Here is a 21,883-nt window from a genome sequence, read left to right on the forward strand (position 1 = left end):
CAGCATGAATATCAAAAATGAGGTCTGCATTTGCAATGGCAATTTTGTACATGCAAGTTGTTGTGAACATACAAGATTTCAAATGTGCATCTTTAGCTAGGGATACTTAAATCTCTATTAAAATTTCACATGAACCTGTCCAGGAAGAAACTGCAGGCAGAAATCTCATACTTCGGTTAGAATGTAGGCAAAAACTCTTCGCTGAATTTCTACCTTATGAATTATTTTATAGAAAGCAGTAAGTTCTTTGGTTTTGTGGTGGTCTGTTAGAATACTTAATGTAATCTTGGACCTAGATTTCTGATGACTTTGCTTTTTAGTTGGTTCTTTTATATGGTTTTTCACAACATATTGTTGTTCTTTTTCAGTTGAAGAGGGCGAATCTTCGGATTTTGCTTTGAACTGGGACTCATCAGTGACTCAATCAGGTAAATATTTTAGGTTCTTCTGATTGCAAAAACTTCCAGAAAGCTGCCAGGCTTTTTACAGGAACTGTATTTTGTATGTCACATTCCTGTCTTCAATCCAAGACTACCCACTGCAACACAATTTTTATATCAGTTCCATATGGTCAATAAAATCTATTACATACAGAGACTAATATACTCTTATCCTCTGGAGAGCCATTCCTCCTTCTTGTGGGCACACTGAAGCGGGTTGTGATTTCTCCAGTATAACCACTTTGAAGTTTTTTGCAGTGGGCACTGTTGCACATTCATTCCAATCTAATTACATAAAAGCAGCTTTAACAGGAATTTTAAACTGCAGTCTCAACTGGAATGTGTGTGTTTCTCCTCTCAGAGGAAATTGGAAAGTACTGTCGGAGCTGGAGGATGAAAGTGGTACATTGCCATGGCAGAGACATTGAACACGCAAAGCAGCTTTTGCTCTCTTTGATAGCAAGAGCACTTAAAACATGTGTCTGGAATGTGCTCATTTGTATTGCACTGAAAATGTGAATGAAGAGAGTCTTAAAGCATGCTGATGTGTAGCTACGTAATGTGTGTTGATAACGTAAATGTAATCAGCCGATTGGCTTATGTTCAAAGGTCGGGGGAAGTAACCAGTTATGTCCCAAAGCTGTGTGCCATGTGTGCTGATTTTTACTATCTTTACATCTCTAAGGGTAACGGGATCATCAGAATGTTTTTGACTCTTGAAGCTGTTAACTCCATTTCCCTGCCCCCCTCTTGACGAGGGTGCTCTGAGAGACTGGGCAGTGGTATGGGAGCCATTCTCAAACTGAGCATTAATGTGAGAATAAAGAGGTGCTGCCTTCCCGTGCAGGCTGTGTGGCACTCAGCAGCAGAACAGCCTGCAGGAGGCCTCTGCCGTGGCAGCAGCATCTGGTGGCTTGGCATGGCACATTCTTCATGGAACAGGCACCCCTTCCTGCGTGCAAAGCTGTCCTGGGGTCCTTGGGTGGCCAGCATTGCCCTCGGGGCTCCTTTGTGCCTTCAACTTCGCCTGTTCTGCTGTCCCCCTGCTGCCACCAGCCCTGGGTCATGTTTGGCTCTGCACAGACTGAGGTTCCAAATAGTAACAGTAGCGATGGCTTCTGTTCAGAGTGGAAATTAATTTGGGATTTGTGGACCATATTGGTGACTAGGCTGTAGGTAACAAAGCCTGTAAGAGGCTTTTCCCAAATTAGTTGGGTCTCCTTCATTTCTCCTTATTTAGTCCTATAATTATAGCCCTCATTCAAGACATCAGATGTGAGGAGAAATGTTTTGAATGTGTGGTTTATGGCAGCTTAAAGAAAATGGGTGCTAATTGACAGGTTTTCCTTTCAGTATGGTCAGTAGGTACAGGCTTCCATCTGACATGCGCGTCAGGGTACAACTTGTTCTGTAAGCAGAGGGCAGGAGCTGCAGATTGACATGCAACTGAGCAATGGCAAAGACAGTGTGGAAAGCTGGAGTGCATAGCAGTGCAGTGTAGCAGCTCTTGTGCAGTACATGGCCCTGGCTGCAGCCACTAAGAGAGGCTTGCCCCAGCCCACAACACCTCATCACACTCTGTGATCTTCCTGTTTGTATTGGCTCAAGAAGGTTGATGCTGAACTTCAGCAATGGATGAAAAACATTCTTCATTCATGCCCCTTCCTTCCCCAGCCCCAAATGACAAGATTGCCTCCCCTATAGAAAAAAAACCCAAACAACTGAAAGCACAAAAAATTGACTTATTAAACTCTAAAACAGTTGCTAGATGTTTCAAGTTAACATATTTCTCTGCTTTCTTTTCCTGCATGTTAGCACATCTCTGTGTGCAAACACTCTCAAAGTGACTCCTGGGAAGTTCTGCTGGTGCTTGGCGGGCTGCTGCCAGCACTGGGTGAACATGGGATGGCACTGGGCGAACATGGGATGGCACTGGGCACTGTTATGTGCAGAGTTCTTTTAATGCTTATGCATTCCAGCTGAGGGAGAGAAGGTGCTTCTGCTGCTGTAGCTTGCTTTTCTCACCAAGCCAGCACAAGCAATGCTGGAAGTGCTCTTGGAGAGGCCAAGAATTGAGAGAATACAATGAGATTGTCCCTGATGCAGGAATTGCTCCCAGTGCCCATCAGCCCATTTGTAAGGGGCATGCTGCCAACTTCCTCTGAAGTTCTCATCCTCATTTTTTCTTAATGCCGAACAAGAAAAGGCCTCCCTTGCCTTTGTCACCCTGAGGACCCAGCTTGGTGGGCTGCCTCTGTCCCAGTGGAGCAATGCAGAGAGAACCCCCTCCCCTGCTGCCCCCACTCTGCCCTGCATGGGGCTTGATGCTGCCTCCAGGCCAAGAAACCAGGGTTCTGCCTCTGCCTGACTGGACCCTTGCTTTGCAGACTGCATTGCTGTTGTAATACATCACAAGAGCATTATCTTGAGGAGTAGCAAGGGACACTTTAAAGAAGTAAAAAGTCTTACTAAATATATAGAGAATTTAAGGCATTTTAAAGACCTATGGAAGCATTTTGCATGGGGATTGCTGGGGAGTTTCTCATTAGCCTGGCTGTTGGGCCCTGGGGAAGCTCAGCCAAATTGTCTGGGGCACACAGAGCAGATTCTGCATTCTCCTTGGGATCCCTGCAGACCTAAAAGCCTGAATTTTTGTGTCTGCTCTTGAGGAGATGGAGGTATCGTTGCTAGCAGCTACAAGCTGGGATACTGAAGGCCCGGGGAACAGGGCTGGTGACACACAGTGGGTGCTGGGGATGAGTGGCACTGAGCTCCCGTGCATGTGAGAGCTTGCTTTGTCCAGGATCCTGTGTGAGGATTTGAACTGCCTTCTACTATTTCTTTTAAAGGTTCTCTCATTTAAGAGAGAAGAAAGAAAAAAAAAAAAGCGGCAACTTTTGAGAAACAAACCACAAAATAATACAAAACAAACCCCAGCCTGCAGTCACTCCTTTCCCACTCTTCCACTTTGCATGACATCTCCCAGCAATGTAAATCTCACCTCTCACTTGGTGCCCCAGTACAGGAACAATTCTGTGCTGCTTGGGGACCAGCAGAGCCGGCATGGTGCTGAGATGGCTGGTGTCTGATGCATGGCATCTCCCTTAGATGGCAGAACTCCGGAAAAAACCTGCAGGCACTCTCTAAATGAAATTTGGGATACTTTACTGCTGCAGAACTTTGAGGAGTTCAGTAACAACTCAGGAAGCATTATAAACCTTTTGTCTTGCATATACTCTGAAATTGCTTGTCCTGAGTGCCTTCATAGGCTGATTTCACTGGTAAATCAATACTACCACGTTCTGGCTTCAGGTATGCAAAGATTTCAAAAAAAATGAAACCCTTGAACCCTATTAGCAAAGAGCAGTTCGCTAACAAAGTCAGGAGACTTTGGTAACTTCTCTTAGTTGCATGTTTTTGTTTTTTTTTCCAGCCTATGATGGAAGGTTTTGTCTGACAGATTCCTGATAGCAGGAGGAGCTTTTGGTGGAGGTGTGGGGTTCCCATGGTCTGACCCACACCCTGCACCTGCAGCACCTCTGGAGCAGACATAAAACCCAAAGCTCTCCGCAGCTCCCTGGCTAGCACTGGATCAGGACGGATGTGTGGTGGTGCCAGGGGGGGCTGGGGCCTCCTGCAAGGGAGAGCAGCCCTCAGATGCGAACATAGCTTGTGTGGCAGGATTTAAATCAGCAGCACACACCTGTGTATTATGGCATTTCCTAGAAAATACTTACTATTAAAAATGTGAATTGGGAAAATTATAGCAATAGCATAAAGGAGGAGAATTAATTTCCATGGTAAAAAAGGAGAGGAAAAAAAAACTCATTTGGAAGGGAGGTACAGTGTGCTACCCTCCATCTACCCACCCTTTTGCTTTGAAAGCAAATCTGCTTAAGAGAAGCCAAGCGAGGTGGTGAGTCACTTTAGGGTTACTGGACTTCCTCACCATGAAAGCCAGAGCCCAAGGTGTTCCTGCAGCCCCACAGTGCTGGAAGGACTGTCCTCGGCATCGCTTAGCCCTGTGGGAGCCAGCAGTCAAACAAGCAGCAAGGTCCTTGGGTTGGCCCCAGGTCCTGTGGGCTGGGTGGGGCCCCAGGTCTAGGCGATGTCCCCATGGGACCATCCTGCCAGGACTGAGGCCTTCTGAGCCCTCATCATGTGTTCAGCACCCACTGGCATGCCTGTCCCGCCATGGTGCATGGTAGCCCTGCTTCTTCTGTTCCACTCCATGCTCCTCCTCTGCATTCTGTTCTCCTGTGGTGCTACCTGGTCATCTCATTCTCCACAAGCAAAGAGATGGGGTTAGATGAACATTTACTGTGATTTCAGATGAAAATTGCATCTGTTGTTTACAACAGCCTTCAGGGCATAACTAGCAGTAATGGGCTAAAGTAGAGAGAAGGAGATCCTGGACTGAATTTCAAGAAACAGCTCCCAGTAGTGAGATCTAACAGGCTCTGGTATTATCTCCCATCACTCCAGTCATTTTCAAACCATACCAGACAAAGTCCTTGAAAACATGCTGTAGGAATGGCCTTATATTGCAGAGGGATGGATAAGATCACCTGATAAATCCTTCTTATCTCTAATATATCCAGCTTTGCCACACTCTAGATTTGCTAATATCCTGCAGATCTGGGGACAGATGCAGACTGAGTGCTCTGCCAAAGCACTTCTATGTGGGATCTCAGAGCACTTTACAGACACTAATCAAGCCTCCCAACCAAGCAGAGTATTTCTGGTGCCCCATCCCAAATGCCTTCGCTTTGTGCATTGTGCCACTGAACGTCTTGCCTGAGCTCTAGCTCCTGGATGTGCTCAAATCTTCTTCAGGACTGAGGCATTGCAGGTCCCAGCCTGCTTTGGCAGGGCTGAGTGCAGCCACAGCCATGCAGCTGCAGGAGAAGGCTGCAGTGGGTTTTCCCTCAGTGGAAGCAGATGGCTGAAGGGCTGACGGGAAATCTCCTGGTAAACAGTTTATTTGCTCCTCCTGCACTTCTTCAGCTAATTCACTCATTGCAGTTGTTTCTGGTAGCTCAGAGTTCCCAGTCTCAATACATGTAAAACAGGAGTGAAGAATATATTATATTGGACAAAAATCAATACAAAAATAATGCCACAGTTATACATCATTCACACTGAAAATAAAGCAAATTTTCCCAGCCATCAGAATGGGATTTTATAAACTAAGTTGAAAAATAAGGAAAACAAATGGAATAAATGAACTCTGCTCAGTTATCTGGAGTGTGTAAGGATATTGGTAAGGAACTCTGCAGTGAGGAACTGCACAAAACTTGTGGTGCTCTGTCGAAATAATCCTTGCTTATTTGGTAGAGGAGACTCAAATCGTTTGGGTTGGAAGGGACCTCTAGTGGGTTTTGATCAACATTGGCCTGCCTTGTAAGTGTTGAGGTAACCACTGCTTCTGAATTTTGAGTTAAATTGTCTTTAACTGTTAAGCTTATTACAGAGCAAGAGTGTACGTATGGTTATTGTAGTGTATGGACGTGCAGGAGAAGAAGGGTAAAGACTCATAGAAAAAAAAACTGAAGATAATATGGCCTGAAATTTCCCATACTAGAAGGTACATTTGAATTTCTGTCTTTTAGCATCTTCAGGAACCTTTGCAGGACTGGCTACAAGCAATTACAATGTCACTGTCAAAGGAAGCGAACTCATCTCAATATCTGATATTTGTTGTCTGTAAATTCAAATGAGAAAACTGCTAAGTGGGAGAACTTATAATGAGATTTGGCTCTTCAGCCTCATTCTGTCCACATGAGACTCATGGCTCTCATGTGGAGACAAGCAACCTGTGTCTTGTCAGGGCCAAGCAGCAACACGGCGCAGATGTGCCAGATGTGTGCAGGGGACCTGTGGGATGGGATGTGCATGGGTGCAGCACCTGGCGTGCCCTGCTCTGTGCACTGCTGCACACATTGTGGTCATTGCCAGGGCGCCTGTGTGCCTCCTGTGTCACCCATTGGTCCCCCTTCCTCACAGGGTGGCTTTGGTATTCATTAATAGCAATGATTAGACGGCCACATAATGCTGAGGAGAGGAAAAACCCGCGTGCTTTAGTTGGAAGTGCTATCTGTGCTGTATAGAGCCCTGACAAGATCAAGGCTCTAATTAAATTATCTGGCACGTGGACAATTCTGTTGTAAGATCTGCTGAGCTAATGCGTGGCTGTTAGCTGGTACAGGCGCTGAATCAGAAGCACCAATGAGACTATTTGCAGCCTGCTTTAAAAAATTCTAGTGCGTTGTGAAGCCTGTATCGTTAATTGCCCGTTAGCACATTGTAATTGCTGTAATTCTTTGCAAGTAAAATGATGTGAAGGACTCAACATTGCACTGTTCTTACCACTTCACACGTTGGTGATCCACTGTGTCCTGCACTCAGAGTTTTGCTAGGTATCCTGACAACCAGACAGCTGCTGGCAGCCCACTCCCACCCTTGGGCTCACTGCTTCACACAGGCTTTGGGCGTAGTGGGGCTGTCACACACTGTGTGCACAAAGACGGCACGGCAGTGAGCCTCGACCACTGGCCGGAGCCTTGGGCAGTGTTGCCTGGCTGGGAGCCCCAGTGCTGCCCGCCTGTGGCTGCCCCGTGCAGCTAAGTGGGCCAGGAGCTCCTCCGGGTGGGATTAGGGGGACGTGTAATAGATGAGAGATCAAAAATGTTAATTAAGAAATGGTCTCTTCTAATAAGATGCCTTCAAGGGCATGGCACCAAAAATGAGGAAATATCTCATTTTGGCAGCAGCACTGGGGCTTAATGAGGCTGGGGTGCAGGGTAAGGGGACGAGGACTGAAGGCCTCCTGCTGAAGGCATCTCCTTCAGAAGGAGGAAGTCAATTAGCAATAAAATTGTAAATATAACAGCCAGAATTGTGTTACTTCAGTGCTACACAACAGAACAACAGTGTGTAGGGCATATGTGCTTCAGCTTCATCTTTTCTTGAGGACATGTCAGCTTTGTGAGTGATGGAGATGGGCAACTCCAGTGTATCGATATTTAAGCAGCAAAAGAGAAATTCGACTGAAAGTAACCACTTTTTTTTTGGAAGCTTTGGTACATCAGAAGTGAATCCGTGCAATGCATTTTTCTCACTTAATTGCTGAGATAGGGAAGTCTGCACCTTTGCTGCAGGCACAGTGTTTGGGGAGCGCTCAGTTCTCTGCAGAGGGACAGAGAGGCACAGCCTGGAGCTCTCATATCCAGCTCCTGCAGAGGGAAGAAGCTTGTATTTTATAAATAAACTGGTATGCAACTGTTACTATGTTAAAAACCCAAAGGGTGCTTTTGAAGGCTGTATTGCTTATTACATCACTATCACTGAGGAAAACACATTCTTTCTTAAACTTTAGCATCCTCTTTGTGAGTCTGCTCTTAGATTTTCTAGTTTCTAGTTTTCTAGAAACTAGAGTTTCTAGTAACTCATCAGAGACCCCAGAAGGAAGAAGCAGACATGTAGCGGCACTTTCCCTTGCAGATGGATGGCGGGATTCCACGTCCTGCTTCACCCTGCACTCCCTCTTTGGATGCCTTGGTGCTGAAAGTGGCAGCATCTGCAGCGAGCTGTTTGCTAGCACAAAATGGAGGGACCCTATAGACACATTTCTTCCCTCTCAGTTTGGTGCTTCCATTCAGACAAAGAAAGCTGGTACAGCAAGACTCTGCGCAGCCTGTATATGGTTTAGGGCTCTGGCTGTTTGAACCAAATGAGAGAGAATTCTACATTTGATGGAGATACCAAGGGCAAGCACTGTCAGCCGGCGTCCATGTGCACGCCAAGGGCTCGACTAGAGCAGCCTGGTAGGAAAAGGTCCTGTGACAATGGGCTGCAATTCTGATTTGCTGCTGTAGTTGGGTGTTTTATCTTCATCTGTTGAGCAAGTCTGATGGGCACATGTGGAGCAGGGGAGGCAAGCAGTGCTTGTCCCCACCCACGTCTCTTTGGGAAGGGCTGGTCACGGATGTGGGCTGGTCACGGATGTAGGCTTCTCCCAGCTCAATTGACATTGCACTCCCATGCCTGCTTCAGTCAGATAAGTGAATCTGAGTGCTTGTTTCCATTTATGGAAGGAAAATCAGGGACCTATTTCTTATCCAAAAGCTAAATCAGATCATTTTGCAGTTCATAAATGTATCGGTTTGATGGCTGGCAAGTTCCATCTTTACTCGATTTCACTTATGTTTTATTGTTGAAATAAATGTGCAATCTGAATTAGCCTTCCTCCAAGAAGGGTCACATCGAAAGCCTTTTTTGCTGGCACATCAAGGGGATAGAGAGAATACCAGCAGAAAGATCATTTCCTTTTTCCCTATAATGAAGCTCTCTTAAAAATCCTAAAGTCATCTCATTTGGGGCAATTTTGAAGACACCGTTCTGAACCATTTTCCTCCAAGTAATTATTGAAACTAATTCAAAAGAGCTGTCAGTAGCCTGTCGTTGTTCTTTCAGCAGCAATAGGGAAGACTTTAGTCTTGCACTGTTGGTTTAATCAAGGGGATTGTAGGAATATGGTCACTTTGCAGTGCTGTCATTAATTCGTTCTGAGTGTGTGTCCAATATAGAAACTGAAAAACCAGAATGTAAGCTTTGATGGTAGTTCATGTTGGGCTGTTTGTGTTTAGCAAACAAGTCCACGTGAACATTTATTCTGTTGAACGAATGAGAAATGTTCTGCGTTAAAAGCATTTGGCTCCTCTGCCTTGGTCGTATTAAACAATATACTTTATTGCCAAATTTCCACAGAAGCATCCAGGAAGCATATATAATCAGCAGTGCTAAGCAGGTGTAACTGAGAGCAGCATTTGGTCTATAATCTCACGGGAAAAAGGGTTGCACGGCAAAAATGAACTTCTTCTGAAAAGGGTGAATCTCAGGCTGAGATCTGGTGCAATTTAGCTAATAGCCAGGCTGGTACAGCATTTTCTGAAAGGGTGTTGTGGATATATGTACACATCTCTTCCTCATCTTTTTCTTCATGTATTGTGTGCTCAGACAGCTGCAGCACTGAGACATGAGGAATATCACCTCTGAAAGTGCTCTTAGCATCTCTGGGCTTGTGTTTTGACAAGCAAGTACAGACGCTTCTGTATAGCTGAATTAAATTATGTTCCATTTTCCACCCTTACTTCCAGAAAGACGTCTAAGCAGATGATGTGGGGGCTTGACATTTTTGCTGTTTGTGTGTGCAATTGAAATAAGAGTTGCTGTTGCTGTTCCTCCAAAACAGTTTATCAATTCCACAAATACACAGCAGCCCTCAGATGGGGAGCGGGCGCAGCTCCCCGGGGTGGGCTGTGTGGGAGTGCCCTGTGCAGCTCACCCTGCAGCCACGTGGCACCAAGTGCAGCATGGCACGCTGTAGGGAAGGCTGTCTTGTAGGGTGAGGTTCTCAGTGTCTTTTCTTCTTAGTTGTCAACAACAAAAATGCAAATTCCATATCAGGTGCAAAATTGGGGCTGAGTTGATGCAAAGAAGTGTCCCTTTTTAAGATGGTTAATTTGTTGTTATTGCTTTTTGCCTAGTGCAAAGTACAGAGGGAATGGGGCTTCTAAAGAGCATATCAACTAAATTAGGGTTAATTAGAAGTTCTCCCAAATAGCTGGTGCTTCATCAGCATCAGAGCAACATGTAAATAAATCTAATTTCTCTGCAGCTAAACTCTTCACAGCCTTAATTATAGCTACAACACCCTGCCCCCTCTCTTTCCACTAGTGGGAGAGGATGACAATGGCTCTGTGGTGAGCACGTCATCTTTCCCGGGAGTCCCTCGGGGCCAAGGAGAGGCGGGGGAACTGTGGCATGTCCAGGAGAGCCCCGCTGGGGCTCTTCATAAGGAACTTGAGAAGCGGAAAGCACCAATGGAAAGAGAAAAATCATTGTTTTGGAGAGACTTGTGTTAGTTAACTACATAATCTGCATAGTGGAAATCCTTTATTGCCCATCTGACTTTCTCTCCTCTATTGCTCCTTTGTTGCTGACAATCCCAACTTCAGGTCTGGAAATTGGGAAAAGCACAACCAGGAGGAGGTGTTGGCTGGAGACTGGAGACATGGGGCCAGGGCCTTGCTCAGAGGGGTGGCCTTTCCTCGGTGCTCGAATCTCAGGCCCCACAGAGGCTTCCTTTTATTCCTAATTTTATTAAAGCTGGTGAGTTCCTTATTACGCAGTGTCACGTTTCAGCCGATCCCAAATTAATAAATGAGCAGCAGCAGAATAGCGTGCAGCACAACTCTAACAGCATGAGCCGCACAGAAGTATATTTCACTTAACTCAAATTTAAATACTCTGCTCTGCTCGATTTAATTACGTGAAATTACTGAATTAATGGCTTTGCCAAGTAAAACGTGTAGGACTTCAGAGTTCTGTAGTAGGAAAGAAATCAGAAATGTGAGGTACATCAGTTCTCGTGGGCAAGCTCGTGTTATGCATGTGTTAAGCATGAGTTGGCCCAGAGTGGAGCCAGCCAGCTGGGATCATGCATTGCTTCTGGCCTGGAGCAGAGGCACCCGGTCCCTCACTCTCCCTGCTGGCTCAGTGCCCCTGTGGGCAGTGGAGCTGTGCCATGGCTGCACACAGGGGCACCTCTGAGAGAGCCCTGAGCACGGGCTCTTCTCTCCCCTTTGTTCCCAGTGCTCTGAGGACTTCAGGCGGTGTCATTCACCCAAGTGTGTTTTTCTCCCTGCACCAATATGTTTTTGCCTTTGTAGCTCCACCTTTTCTTTCCTCTTCTCATGGATTTCATCCCTGGGTTGTTGGCAGCTGGCCAAGTGCTGCAGCTCTTTCTCTCTGTCACAGTGTTCTGTTTTTTTCTATAAAGATGGAAAAATGGAACAATGACTACAAATGCTACACGTAGGCTGTGAAAGGCATTCTTCTTGGAATGGCTTTTACACAAATCCATATCTTCAGCATGGGAAAGGGGAACAGGCACGCTCTGCTGGGAGTGTTTCAGGCTTTGTGGGTGCTGGGGGAGCTCCTGCTGCCGCCTGGCTCCTCTGCCAATGCGGGGACCTGCAGGGATGGTCCTTGTGTGGAGGCATAGGACTGCATGGTGAGCCAGACTGCAGGGCTGCAGGAGCAGGAGCAGGAGATCGGCAGCTGGAATTCTGAGCAGAACCAGTCAATGCCTTTTTTCCTTTCACTTGATATGCAGCTGCAATAACAAGCCACATGTGAATTTTATTAAGCCCTCCATTTTTTCTATCTGTTCAGGGAGCGATACATTTGAGCTTTACAGATATGTGGCTTCATCTTAAAGGAAAAAAAAACAAATAAGCTTTTTTGCGTCGTGAGTACATGACAATGAATTACAAGGTGATGGAGATGTCCCATGTTAAGTTTGAGCAGATTCCCATGGAGCTGCTGGAAATGGGACACTTGTTTTCAACAGAGACTTGAACAATATCAAAGTTGAGCTCACATTTAGGTGAATAAAATAAAAGTGCTGTTTCTGTGCTGAAAACTTACATAGATTTTGCAAGGTTACAGCAGTCAATACTATCTAATGCTTGTGAGCCAAAGAGTTAAAGTACATCTTTATGAAGAAGTGCACTTTCCTTTGAAGTTAATACTTGCTGCACACTAATTTCCTCATGCATATAAATTAATTCTAGATCAGTTCTGATTCAAACCTCATTATCTGAACTGAGGATGGAGGTTACCCCTATTCAGATGCACCTTACGAGTCTGGGATGGAGAACAACATCCTGCTCTCAGGTGTAGATCGTCCACGACATCTGTGTCCTGAGTAAATGGGTGAGGGTTTTCTGCAGGCAGTATGGGAGAAGTTGGAGAGCCATGCACAAAAATGCAGTGTTGGATTTGGATACCGCAGAGCCCTGTGAGCAGAGTGCTGCTCAGTGTGGGCCGACGGGCGAGTGCTGGGTGGGTGCTGCTGCCTGCAGTGCGGCGGTATGTGAAGGGGAAACTGAGCAGATGGAGCAGAATCAAGGTGCGGTGTGGGGGGAGATGCCACTTGCAGGACTCTCAGTCTTTGCTATAATACCTCTGCAAGGCACCTGGAGGAAATTACTTCCCAAAGCGTGTGGAGAGCCTGTGCACAGCTGCATGAAGGGACTGGGATCAATAATGCGGGAGTGTCCCGGAGTCGGATGCTATTTCAGTAATTAAACATTTGGCACAGCCTGGGCGGCTCAGCTCTTTTCCTCCAGTTGCATGCTTTAAAATTCACTTACAATGCATTTTGTGGCAGGGAAGTATTTACATCCCACATTTATAATGTTAAACTGGTTGCCAAACACTGAAGAGCTGATAAACACTCTGTGCTGTTAACACTATAAAGTACAATCCCACTGCTACTTGCATGCAAATAAATAATAATAACTTCGCTGGTTGTCCGCTTTTAGGTGTATAAATGCATTTGTTGTGTAGCATTGTGACATCTAAATCATTCCAGTAAAAGCACTACCAATGTTGAAGCACTACCTGCAGGTATGGTTAAGAGTAAATTTTACTGTTTGGTGTTATTTTTGTGATTTCCTTCTCTGATTATTTGTTAACGCTTTTAAAATGATGTGATGGTTAATCATGAATGCTGGGTTTCACTTTTTTTTTTAATTTCACTGAGTTATTTTTCCTTCCTAAGGATTAGCCCACAGGCTTAAAGTTACTATAAAATATTCATTAAATCTTTTTTTGCATCTGTTACAGACGCAGATACGTTTTTAATATGTGCCTGGTCAGTTTGAGGGTACTACTTTTGTTACTATCCATAAATCATTAGCAAGTATTTGTAGTGTCATCAGTGAAAGGTTAATAGAAGCCCATAATTTTCCGATCCATCCTTTTGATTAGCAGCTCAGAAATTTCATTGAAAAGGGGATGTAAATTGTTCCACACTGAAAACTGGAGACTGTGTCCAATTTGTGCGTATATTGCAATTGTCTCTGTAATAGGCTCCCAGGAAGGTGTGGGGCCGCATGTACAGTAACGATTTAAACATAAACTGACCCTTGATGAGGGAGCTGGAGTTTCAGCTTAATGCGTTTCTGCAGTTTCCCTTCGCCTTTGGTGCCTTCAAATTCTGCACAAATAATTCCTCCATAACAAGTGCCTTTTCAGAAGATGTATGCTGCTGACAGTTAATATAGAATTATTGCCCCTGAATGCATTTTTGTAATTACTTCCCAGAGAACTGTCTTTGTGTTAGAAGACATTTCACACTTTAGTAACATAAGTGTTTGGGGAGAACAAGAGTAATAATTACAAGCAGTCTTTCAGTGAAAATAAACCTAAAAATTATAAAAAAAGCTAATGTTAAAGTTGGTTAGAGACAGCGAGGAATTTATTTAGTGCGTTATGCATGTCTGTATGTTTTCTGGGTTTAATAACCCTTCAGTAACTAAACTAAAAAAAGGAAAAAAAAGCAATAAAGATCAGAGAAATGGTTTTCTAAGTTTTAAGCAATAATGAAACTAAAAACTGATTAAAAGTGACATGCTACTAGAGACGGTATAAAGAAACTTAATCTGAATGCTCCTATAGGAGATTTCTGCTATAATGGAAAATGAAATGACTCACAGTGTGATCAATAAAAAAATTAGCAGCATTTAATAAAAGGTTTCTCTATCATGTTGACTAAAGGATATTATGAAAGCCTATAAATGCAAGAAAACTGAGATTGTGGAGTGGGATTGTGCGTGTGAGTGAGTATGGAGTGAAAGCTTTTGGCTGAGCAAGGCCGGCGGGTGCCAGGTCGGGCCCTGGGTGCTGGGGCTGCCATGTTGCCTCAGCTGGATGGGCGCCTGTTGCAATGTTGGCAGAGTTGAGCAGCTGCTAGTTGCAGTCTGGCGTGGTTTGGGCTTCCTGCTGACAGTCTGCACGTTGCCTGGCTCCCCATGGGCAGAACCCATGGGTACTCCCTGGCTCCTCCCAGCAGTACCCTATCAAGGCAGTGGTTCTTTAGGAGCAGGGAAAGGCGCTGAGGTCTGTCCATCTACTTAGAAATTCAGGTTTTAGTGCATGCTGTGGTGTAACAGCTTTTGTGAAATGTGATGAGGTGTATATGGTATATTTCAGTACAACCTACACTTGGGTCCTGCTACCATGCTCTGGCTCCTCCCTTGCCTTTGCACAAAGCCCTGGCAGCCCAGCCCTGCTGCCCATGCCGACTGCTGTCAGCATCAGGCAAATGACAGCTTGGAGAGGTGGCAGCAGCCAGAGCCCTAGGAGGGCCTGAGGAGGTAACAATATACAATTTTCATGGTTCAAGGGTAGCCTTATCCCACTGTTCTTCATTACAGCACTGCAGCGAGATCAATTTTATGAAGTTGTAAGTCTGAGGAGGCTAGCACCATTAATATGAGCTGGATCACGCCAGTTTGGGCGGTGTGCTCCTCTCCCTGCCGCTGTGGGCGAGCTGCCTCTGGTACCTGGCCTGGGGCTGGTATGTGGGTATGTTACTGGGTGGCTTTCTTGGCTGGAGCTGGGTTTTGGCACTGCTATGGTTGTGGAGCAGTGGCTACAGTATCTCGTATGGGGCTGTGGCCCAAGGGGAGGCAGCATACAGATGGCCGGGGGCTCCAGAGGCAGCTGTGTAGTGTTGCTGTTCCTGAAATGCTGAGGAGCCATAGGCTGGGCTGCCCCGCACAGCCTTCATCCTATGGGAAGTTTCCAGCTGAGGCTTGTTTGCATTTTTTTTATTAAAGCATTAATGGCTTTTTTGCCGCTGTTCATTCTTCTTTGACCACATATAACAGAGAAAATTGGACTCTTTGCTGCATTACACTGCAAGAGAGAACACTAAAATGCCAACAAACTACACAAAAGTAGAGAACCTCCCTCACTAACTTGGCGTTAGGCACTGAATGAAACATGAATGTTTAGATTAGGCTTTTCCTTTAAGTCATTTGTTTCTTTTGTTCTCACTTCCCAGTTACAGGAGGAATTTCCTTTGCCTTCCCCATGCCTGGCTGCGCCCGGCCCAGAGGAGCTGCTTACTGCCCTGCTGGCTCTGCAGCAGTTTGTTTCCTCAGGACTTTTGTTTTATCTCCTCTGGGAAATGGCTAGGAACTATCCTGGCCCTTTGTGGGACATGTGGTGGTTGTGTCTTTGGAACAGGGCAAGTGAATGAGGTGATGCCTCTGTACCCTATCCAGTGGGTCCCTTCTGGCTTGGCATGCCTGTGCCCATGCCATGGCCGGGGCATGAGGTGCTGTGGCTGCTGTCCTGCGGCCTCTCCTGCTGTGAGGAAACTGCTCGCCATGGAGCCCAGTCACTGGAAGTGCTCAGAGCCAGACATGACCCCATGCTAGATAACACGCTTGAAAGAACAATGCTAGAATTAAAATATCCCAGCTTTCAGAAGTCCTTGGGTTTCTAAAGAAATAAAGACTGAAAAATTTACTGGCACAAGCACAGAAAGACTTGTTTGCCCTCTTTTGTTTGAAGGCAACAAAAAGTTCTGATGGTTATATTGGATTCCAAAGATGAGAAATAAGCCCAGAGGTTTGCATCCTCTTTCATTACCCAGGCCCACAAGTTGCCCAGTGCTGTGCATTCCCATGTCTTAGCACCTGCAGCACGGCCCTGCCATGTGTGGCCCTGAGCGACCCAGCTGGAAAGGCACGTTGATTTGTTTTCACCTTTGGTGAGGTCTGGCATGAGCATGAGACATGCAGTCTGTTTTCAAAACTTTGGCTTTCGAAGTATGTTGTTGCTGTAACAGCATGGCTCGGGAGCCACTTTTGCTGGCCATAACCTTTCAGACCAACGCTCAAGAATCTCTTCTCCACCTCTGGAAATTTGCCACATTCCATGGACCACCAGGTGAGACAGGAATACTCCCATTTATTGATTCATCTCCTTTGAAATTGTAACCTTCTAGGAAATAAGCTTGTTTTTTTATACCACAAAGCAAGGGTCATTAGCATTTACTTCAGTAGTTCTTGACTGTTGGCCAGACTGTTTAGGTCATAGGATAAAGCATTCACCTCCTGTAAAGCCCTGTAGGCCCTTTACTATGTTCCAGGAAAAAAAAGAAGAGAAAAACAAGAAGCCCTTCAAACCCGAGTTCTGAGGTGCACTTTCAAGGCTGATCTGTCTAATGGTTTCATCTCTTACTCATAAATTGTTAAAACAATTACTAGAGATGGTAGGTTCACTTAATTGCTACTAACACTTATGTGAAGTGCAAGGCCTCTTTCCCATGCAGAACCAACCAGTGACTGCATGCCTGAGCCGCAGTGCCGGCAGCCCCTTCTGCTGGTGCTCACCAGTACTGGCCCTCTATTTAGTGATCTAGATGGAAGCTAATACTGCTGCATAAGTTCACTAAGCTCCAAGGCTATCTGCCAAATTGCTAAATGTGTGTGTCTAGGCTTGGTGCTGTAACATCACCACTGGTCTCTGGAGTCTTTTGGAGGTGCTGCTTGGCTCTGGACATCCCCGAGCCACTTTGCATGGTGACACAAGGACATATCCTCTTGCAGCTAGGCCAAAACAACCCTAGTGCCCAGTGCCAGCAGTGTGCTGCCTGCCAGGGTGATATTGCCCACAGCACCACCCTGCTGGGCTCACCATCACCAGGCACGTGTGCTCCCTTCCCATCATGGCGGGATGCTCATGCTGCACTCGCCCAAAGCAATCTTGCAGGTTAAGCCCATGACTTACTGCTGCAAAACTCCTCAGGAATTCGCTCCTGAGGCAGACTCCCAGGCGGCTGCCATGCTGCTGAGCTCACTGCGGAGCAGCTGGACTCGCTCTGTCTGGGGACCACCTGGCCCCGGCCCTGGCCCCACTGCTGCCCACTCCCAGCACTGTGCACCGCCCTGCTGCTGCCCTGGAGTCTGAACTCTGCAGGCTCTGTGCAAAAGGCAAGAAACGCCCCAGATTTACCTCAGTGGTTTCTCCAAGCGTGTGGCTCAGCAGAGGAATCTGAGGGCCATATTATTCCAAGGACAGCAACCCTGAGGTATGGCGAACGTGCACAATTCCTTCAGCGTGCTGAAAACAGAACACATCTCGTCCTAAAGTAATGCTGTGTTTTTAAAGTAATTTGTGTAAGATTCATTGTTGTGTTATTGACATATGGCCATGTCAAGTAATGACACTTTTGAAAAGTTGCCTAGAGGATCAGATCCCCATTCAGCAGGGAATTAAAAAATGTTTCTGGAATTTTGCTTTGCAGTTGGGAATCTTATTTTCTTATCTCACATTGTACAATTTATTTTTCCTAAAGCAGTGTGTTAAATTATTTGTTATTGTTGGACTCAGTCAAACAGCTTTATCCCCAGTGTAGTCATGACGTTTTGGAGAGAAACCAAGGATGAATTTGTCACAGTGTGCTCACCAGATCAGCTGGCCTTTAGGTTAACTGTCAAAAGACAAAATTTCTACTAAAAATATTAGTGAAGGTCCCCTAAGCCTCTCTGAGGTTGCCTAAAATCTTTCTTCTTCAGGCTGTAGCTAAATCGGCTCAGAAGTGCTTCTCAGAGGCTCCATCAGCAGGAGGCATAGATTCAGGTGGCGGTTCTCGGATCAGATTTATATACTTGCACTATTTTATAGGTTTCTGTCTTACAAAGCTGGAGAGCTGACGTTGTGATTTATGAACTATCAGATCTGCAGGACATACAGGCTTTAACAAGATTGACTGGGCTGTAATGTTTGCGATTCCAGCCTGGGTTGAGAGACAGTAAAAAGGGGTGCCAAGTAAATTGTCTAAGCGGAAGTGATTATTTCAGTGTGCATGTTAAATTATGTGGAAAGTAAAGGAAAGCTAACATAGCTTTAAATGTAGCTTATTGTTTGGCAAGGTAGTAATGTGTAAGGAGAACAGAATTGTCTTTTCCCACTACAATATGCTTTTATTAAAGGAAGAGGCTATAAAGCACGGGGTTCAAAGAAAACATTTTATTGAATAAACAGTGCAGCTCGTGGCTTAGAGTATGGTGAGTGAGACTTTTATAAACAAATCCTTAAATTCATTACCTCTGTATAAGTGGCACGTCTGCTTTGTTAATATGAACATTATATCTAGCCCCTAATGGAAATGTTGTGGTAGAAAGGTATGTATAATTGAACAGTAAAATAACCTGAAAATGTGCAGATCAGTTAATTGCTAAAAGTGATGCTGTGATAGACCACAAGCAGGCATTGATTCTTAATACTTCCATTGCATTTGCAAGGGTGTGTCATGTTATGAGCACTCTATGGAAAGCTGCAGAGCATTTTACACCGACTGATTTACGTTGTCATGCACAGTTCAGGAGATGGCATAACATCTGAGCTCTGGATGGATAGTGGCAGCAGAGCCCTGCGAGCGCTGTGTAGTGAACTGCAGTGCTTGTGGTAACCAGTTTTCATCTTTAATAAATTTTATTTCTCAGTCTTGTTTCATGTTCTCAGCATCGGTTGTCCTTAATCATTCGGTCCTGATCTAATTTTGGAACCATGAGTCTCCCTGTTGGCGACATGAAGCCCAGGCACCACCAAGCAGCTGGGCGCTGCCTCCGTGCTGTGCTCAGGAGCTGTCACTGAGTCCTCTGCAGCTCCACGTGTGGAGACTTTGCAGCAAGAGCCCGTCCTTCAGGATGACTTCTAGAACACTCATGTCTCACACCACAGGGTGGGCACGGGCCTCGGAGTCATCAGCCGGAGCCCCATCGCCCGGATCGTTGACATTGGGCTTGCTGGCAGCAGGGAGAGGAAAGCATAGGGAATTCAAACTCAGCAGCTTTTCTGTTAGCAGTCTTGCAGATTTTTAAAGCTTTGAGAGTCTGGTGAAGTGATGAAACACCAGCAACTTCCTATGGTAGAGGCAGAGATTCTCACTGTTCATCCCGTGATGCAGCCTGGGAGTGTTTGCACCAAGCAGCAGAGAGTACGGTCAAGAATTGTTGTGCTGCAGGATATAAAACCCACATGAATATAACAAAAGTTGTCAGCAATAATGCAAGAGCGGCTGTAATTAAATGTCTGTCAATGAGTGCAGCATCACTCATCAGGCTCCTGTTCTGCAGCCCTCTAAACCTTCGCTTGCATCCTTGCTGTTGGCAGGTGGCCTGGGAGGAGAGCTGGAGAGCGACGTGAAGGACAGCCGGGCCCTGGAAGAGAGGAACAGCGTGACGAGCCAGGAAGAGAGAAATGAGGAAGATGAAGACATGGAGGATGAGTCAATTTACACCTGCGATAACTGTCAGCAGGACTTCGATTCACTGGCAGACCTGACTGAACACAGGGCACACCACTGTCCTGGAGGTAATGTTAAACTCGCTTTGCAGTTCTGACAGGTGGTTAGCTGGGTAATTGGACATAGCAACAGCTTGAGGCCTCAAGTGAGATTAAAGAATTAATAATGTAATTTTACAGTTAATGTAATTTTATTGTGGTGCCTAGGGTAGCCTTTGTTCACTCCTTTAATAAAATTAAAATAAAAGCAACAGCTTTCCAATTGGAATCTGTAAGTAATTATGATAGACAAAAATGTTTTGCTTTTTTTTAAACATTAAAATTTTCAGACAGGATATTTTTCCGTCTCCCCAAATGTAGCAAGATTTAAAAAAGTTACATAGCTGAAAGGTGGAAAACTCTCCACAAATAAAGGCCTCTGAACCTCGTCATAGAATGTGACAATATCTGAAATTTAAAGTTGTAGTTTGAGATTTGTCATCCCGCCTTAAAAATACGCCTTTCTCCCTAGGCTGCATTGCATTTCCTTTTGAGTTTTCTGAAGGTGAGGGCAGCATTAGCCTCCCCTGATTCTCTTGCAAAGCAAGACCAAGCTCAGAGCAGTGGAGTGAACAATGGCTGTGCACCACGCCTCGCACAGCTCCCCATGCATGGCCGATGGTAGCAGAGGAGACTTTGCAGAGCGTGCTGAGGGGAGCAATGGGGGTAGCAAAAAGCCTCACAGACTGTACACAAAACTAAATAAGTTCTTAAGAGTGTGAGCGCAGAGTATGTCGAAAGGTATGTAAATAAGGAATTCTCATCCTTTCCTTCCTGAAGCCGAGTACTCTGCAACTTTTTTCTCAAACTGTCTACGATGCTTTTAGCCATTTCCCACTTTGGCAGTGGCAGGTTGAGGCTGGCAGGGGCAGGAGGGTTACTTTCTCCTCCGGTGCAGTATTATCCCGTCCTCGTTCCCATGAGTGTATATTCCTCCTTGACTGCCTAATTTGTTTGGTAATTTGTTCAGGTTCTGTTCTCCTTTTTGGGCATAAGGGAAGCTGTGCTAAGCAAGGCAAGAGCAAGGCAGGGCATACAGGCAGGGTGGGCTGCCAGCAGGCTACAGCCGGCCCTGTCCTGAGCCAGGTGCAGCCCACCTGTGTCTGCAGGGCTGCTTGCTGCCTGCTTTGGTTACACACTGCGCAGGATGCAAATCTGGAAGTACAAAAACCAGCAAGGCTTTGTTTCATAGGATCCATTTTTGGCCAGCTGACAATTACTAGATTGTACTGAGATTTCTGCAAACAAAATACTTTTACTGCAGGGTAGTAGGCAGGAAAATGCTGTAGAACAAAAAAATCCTCACTTTCCAGATCAGGATGTGAGGTGCACAGCCCGCTCTGGTCCTCTCTAAAGACAGGGACAGATGCCCTGTGTTGAGTTGGTGCAGTCACTGGTGATCCATGGAGTGGCTGCAGTTACCCAGTGTGCTGTCTCCACGATACAGCTGCGCATGGCACTGGGCAGGAAGGGACCATCTGATAGCTTGCACAGGGGGATGGGGTGTCAGAGCCATTGTTCTTCCTGTGGCCAACGTGCATTAAAATGCAGCAATCTGAGGGGTTTGAGTCTATATGGTGAATGTTTTCACACCTCCCTTTTTATTTCCCTTCAATGTAGTGTTCTGTTAGCGAGACTAAGAAATATAAATTCTGGTTTTGGAATCTATCAGAATAATTTGTGAGTATTCCCCTTGCTAATTTTTGATTGCAGGTAGCATAACTTAATCATCTTTTACTGTCTTCACATGTGTAGATGATTTACAAAGACATTTTGTCATAAAAAGGCACCATGTAATCATCTGCATATACAGGTAGTAGGTGCTGATTATCTCCATGTGAGAAAATGCTTGTTCCAGAATAAGAGTGCCTGTTTTCTCTTTGGTTTAATTTAGTGTCATGAAGTTATTTAATGTGAAGGTTGCATTCATCTATTCTGGAATGAGAATGTTTCCACGAAGACAGTCTGGAATGTTGCTTGATATTTACATATCTTACCATGAGGAAAAGCAGCTTTCGAGTTCAGACCCACTGATTTGTTCAATAACCACAAGAATTTTTGTTCAAAGCACTTAAAAAACACATTTTTGTTTAGCTCACCTGGAAAGACTTGCACCACCAGGATGAGAATCTAAGGAGTGCTAGGAAGAGCGGTGTGTTTAGAGATGTTCCCCACCACGTGAGCTGCGTCCTGAGTTGCCCTGTTTTCTTTTGTCTCTAATGCCTGCC

The 21,883-nt window shown here is 45.5% G+C and overlaps 1 protein-coding gene across 2 annotated transcripts in view; it reads left to right on the plus strand.

The window, feature by feature from the left end:
• The first annotated feature begins 372 nt into the window (after positions 1–372).
• Positions 373–21,883, plus strand: part of ZNF423 (zinc finger protein 423) — a 163,998-nt gene continuing 142,487 nt past the window's right edge. For both annotated transcript variants that reach the window (XM_042821744.1, XM_042821745.1), the window contains exons 1-2: positions 373–428; positions 19,485–19,685. In XM_042821744.1, the coding sequence (XP_042677678.1) occupies positions 19,589–19,685 (97 nt within the window). In that variant the 5' untranslated portion in view covers positions 373–428; positions 19,485–19,588. The remainder of the gene's footprint in view (positions 429–19,484; positions 19,686–21,883) is intronic.

The sequence above is a fragment of the Centrocercus urophasianus genome, unplaced genomic scaffold (genome assembly GCF_019232065.1).
Source record: "Centrocercus urophasianus isolate 14NV4802_14NV808 unplaced genomic scaffold, USGS_Curo_1.0 seq_2, whole genome shotgun sequence".
NCBI lineage: Eukaryota > Metazoa > Chordata > Aves > Galliformes > Phasianidae > Centrocercus > Centrocercus urophasianus.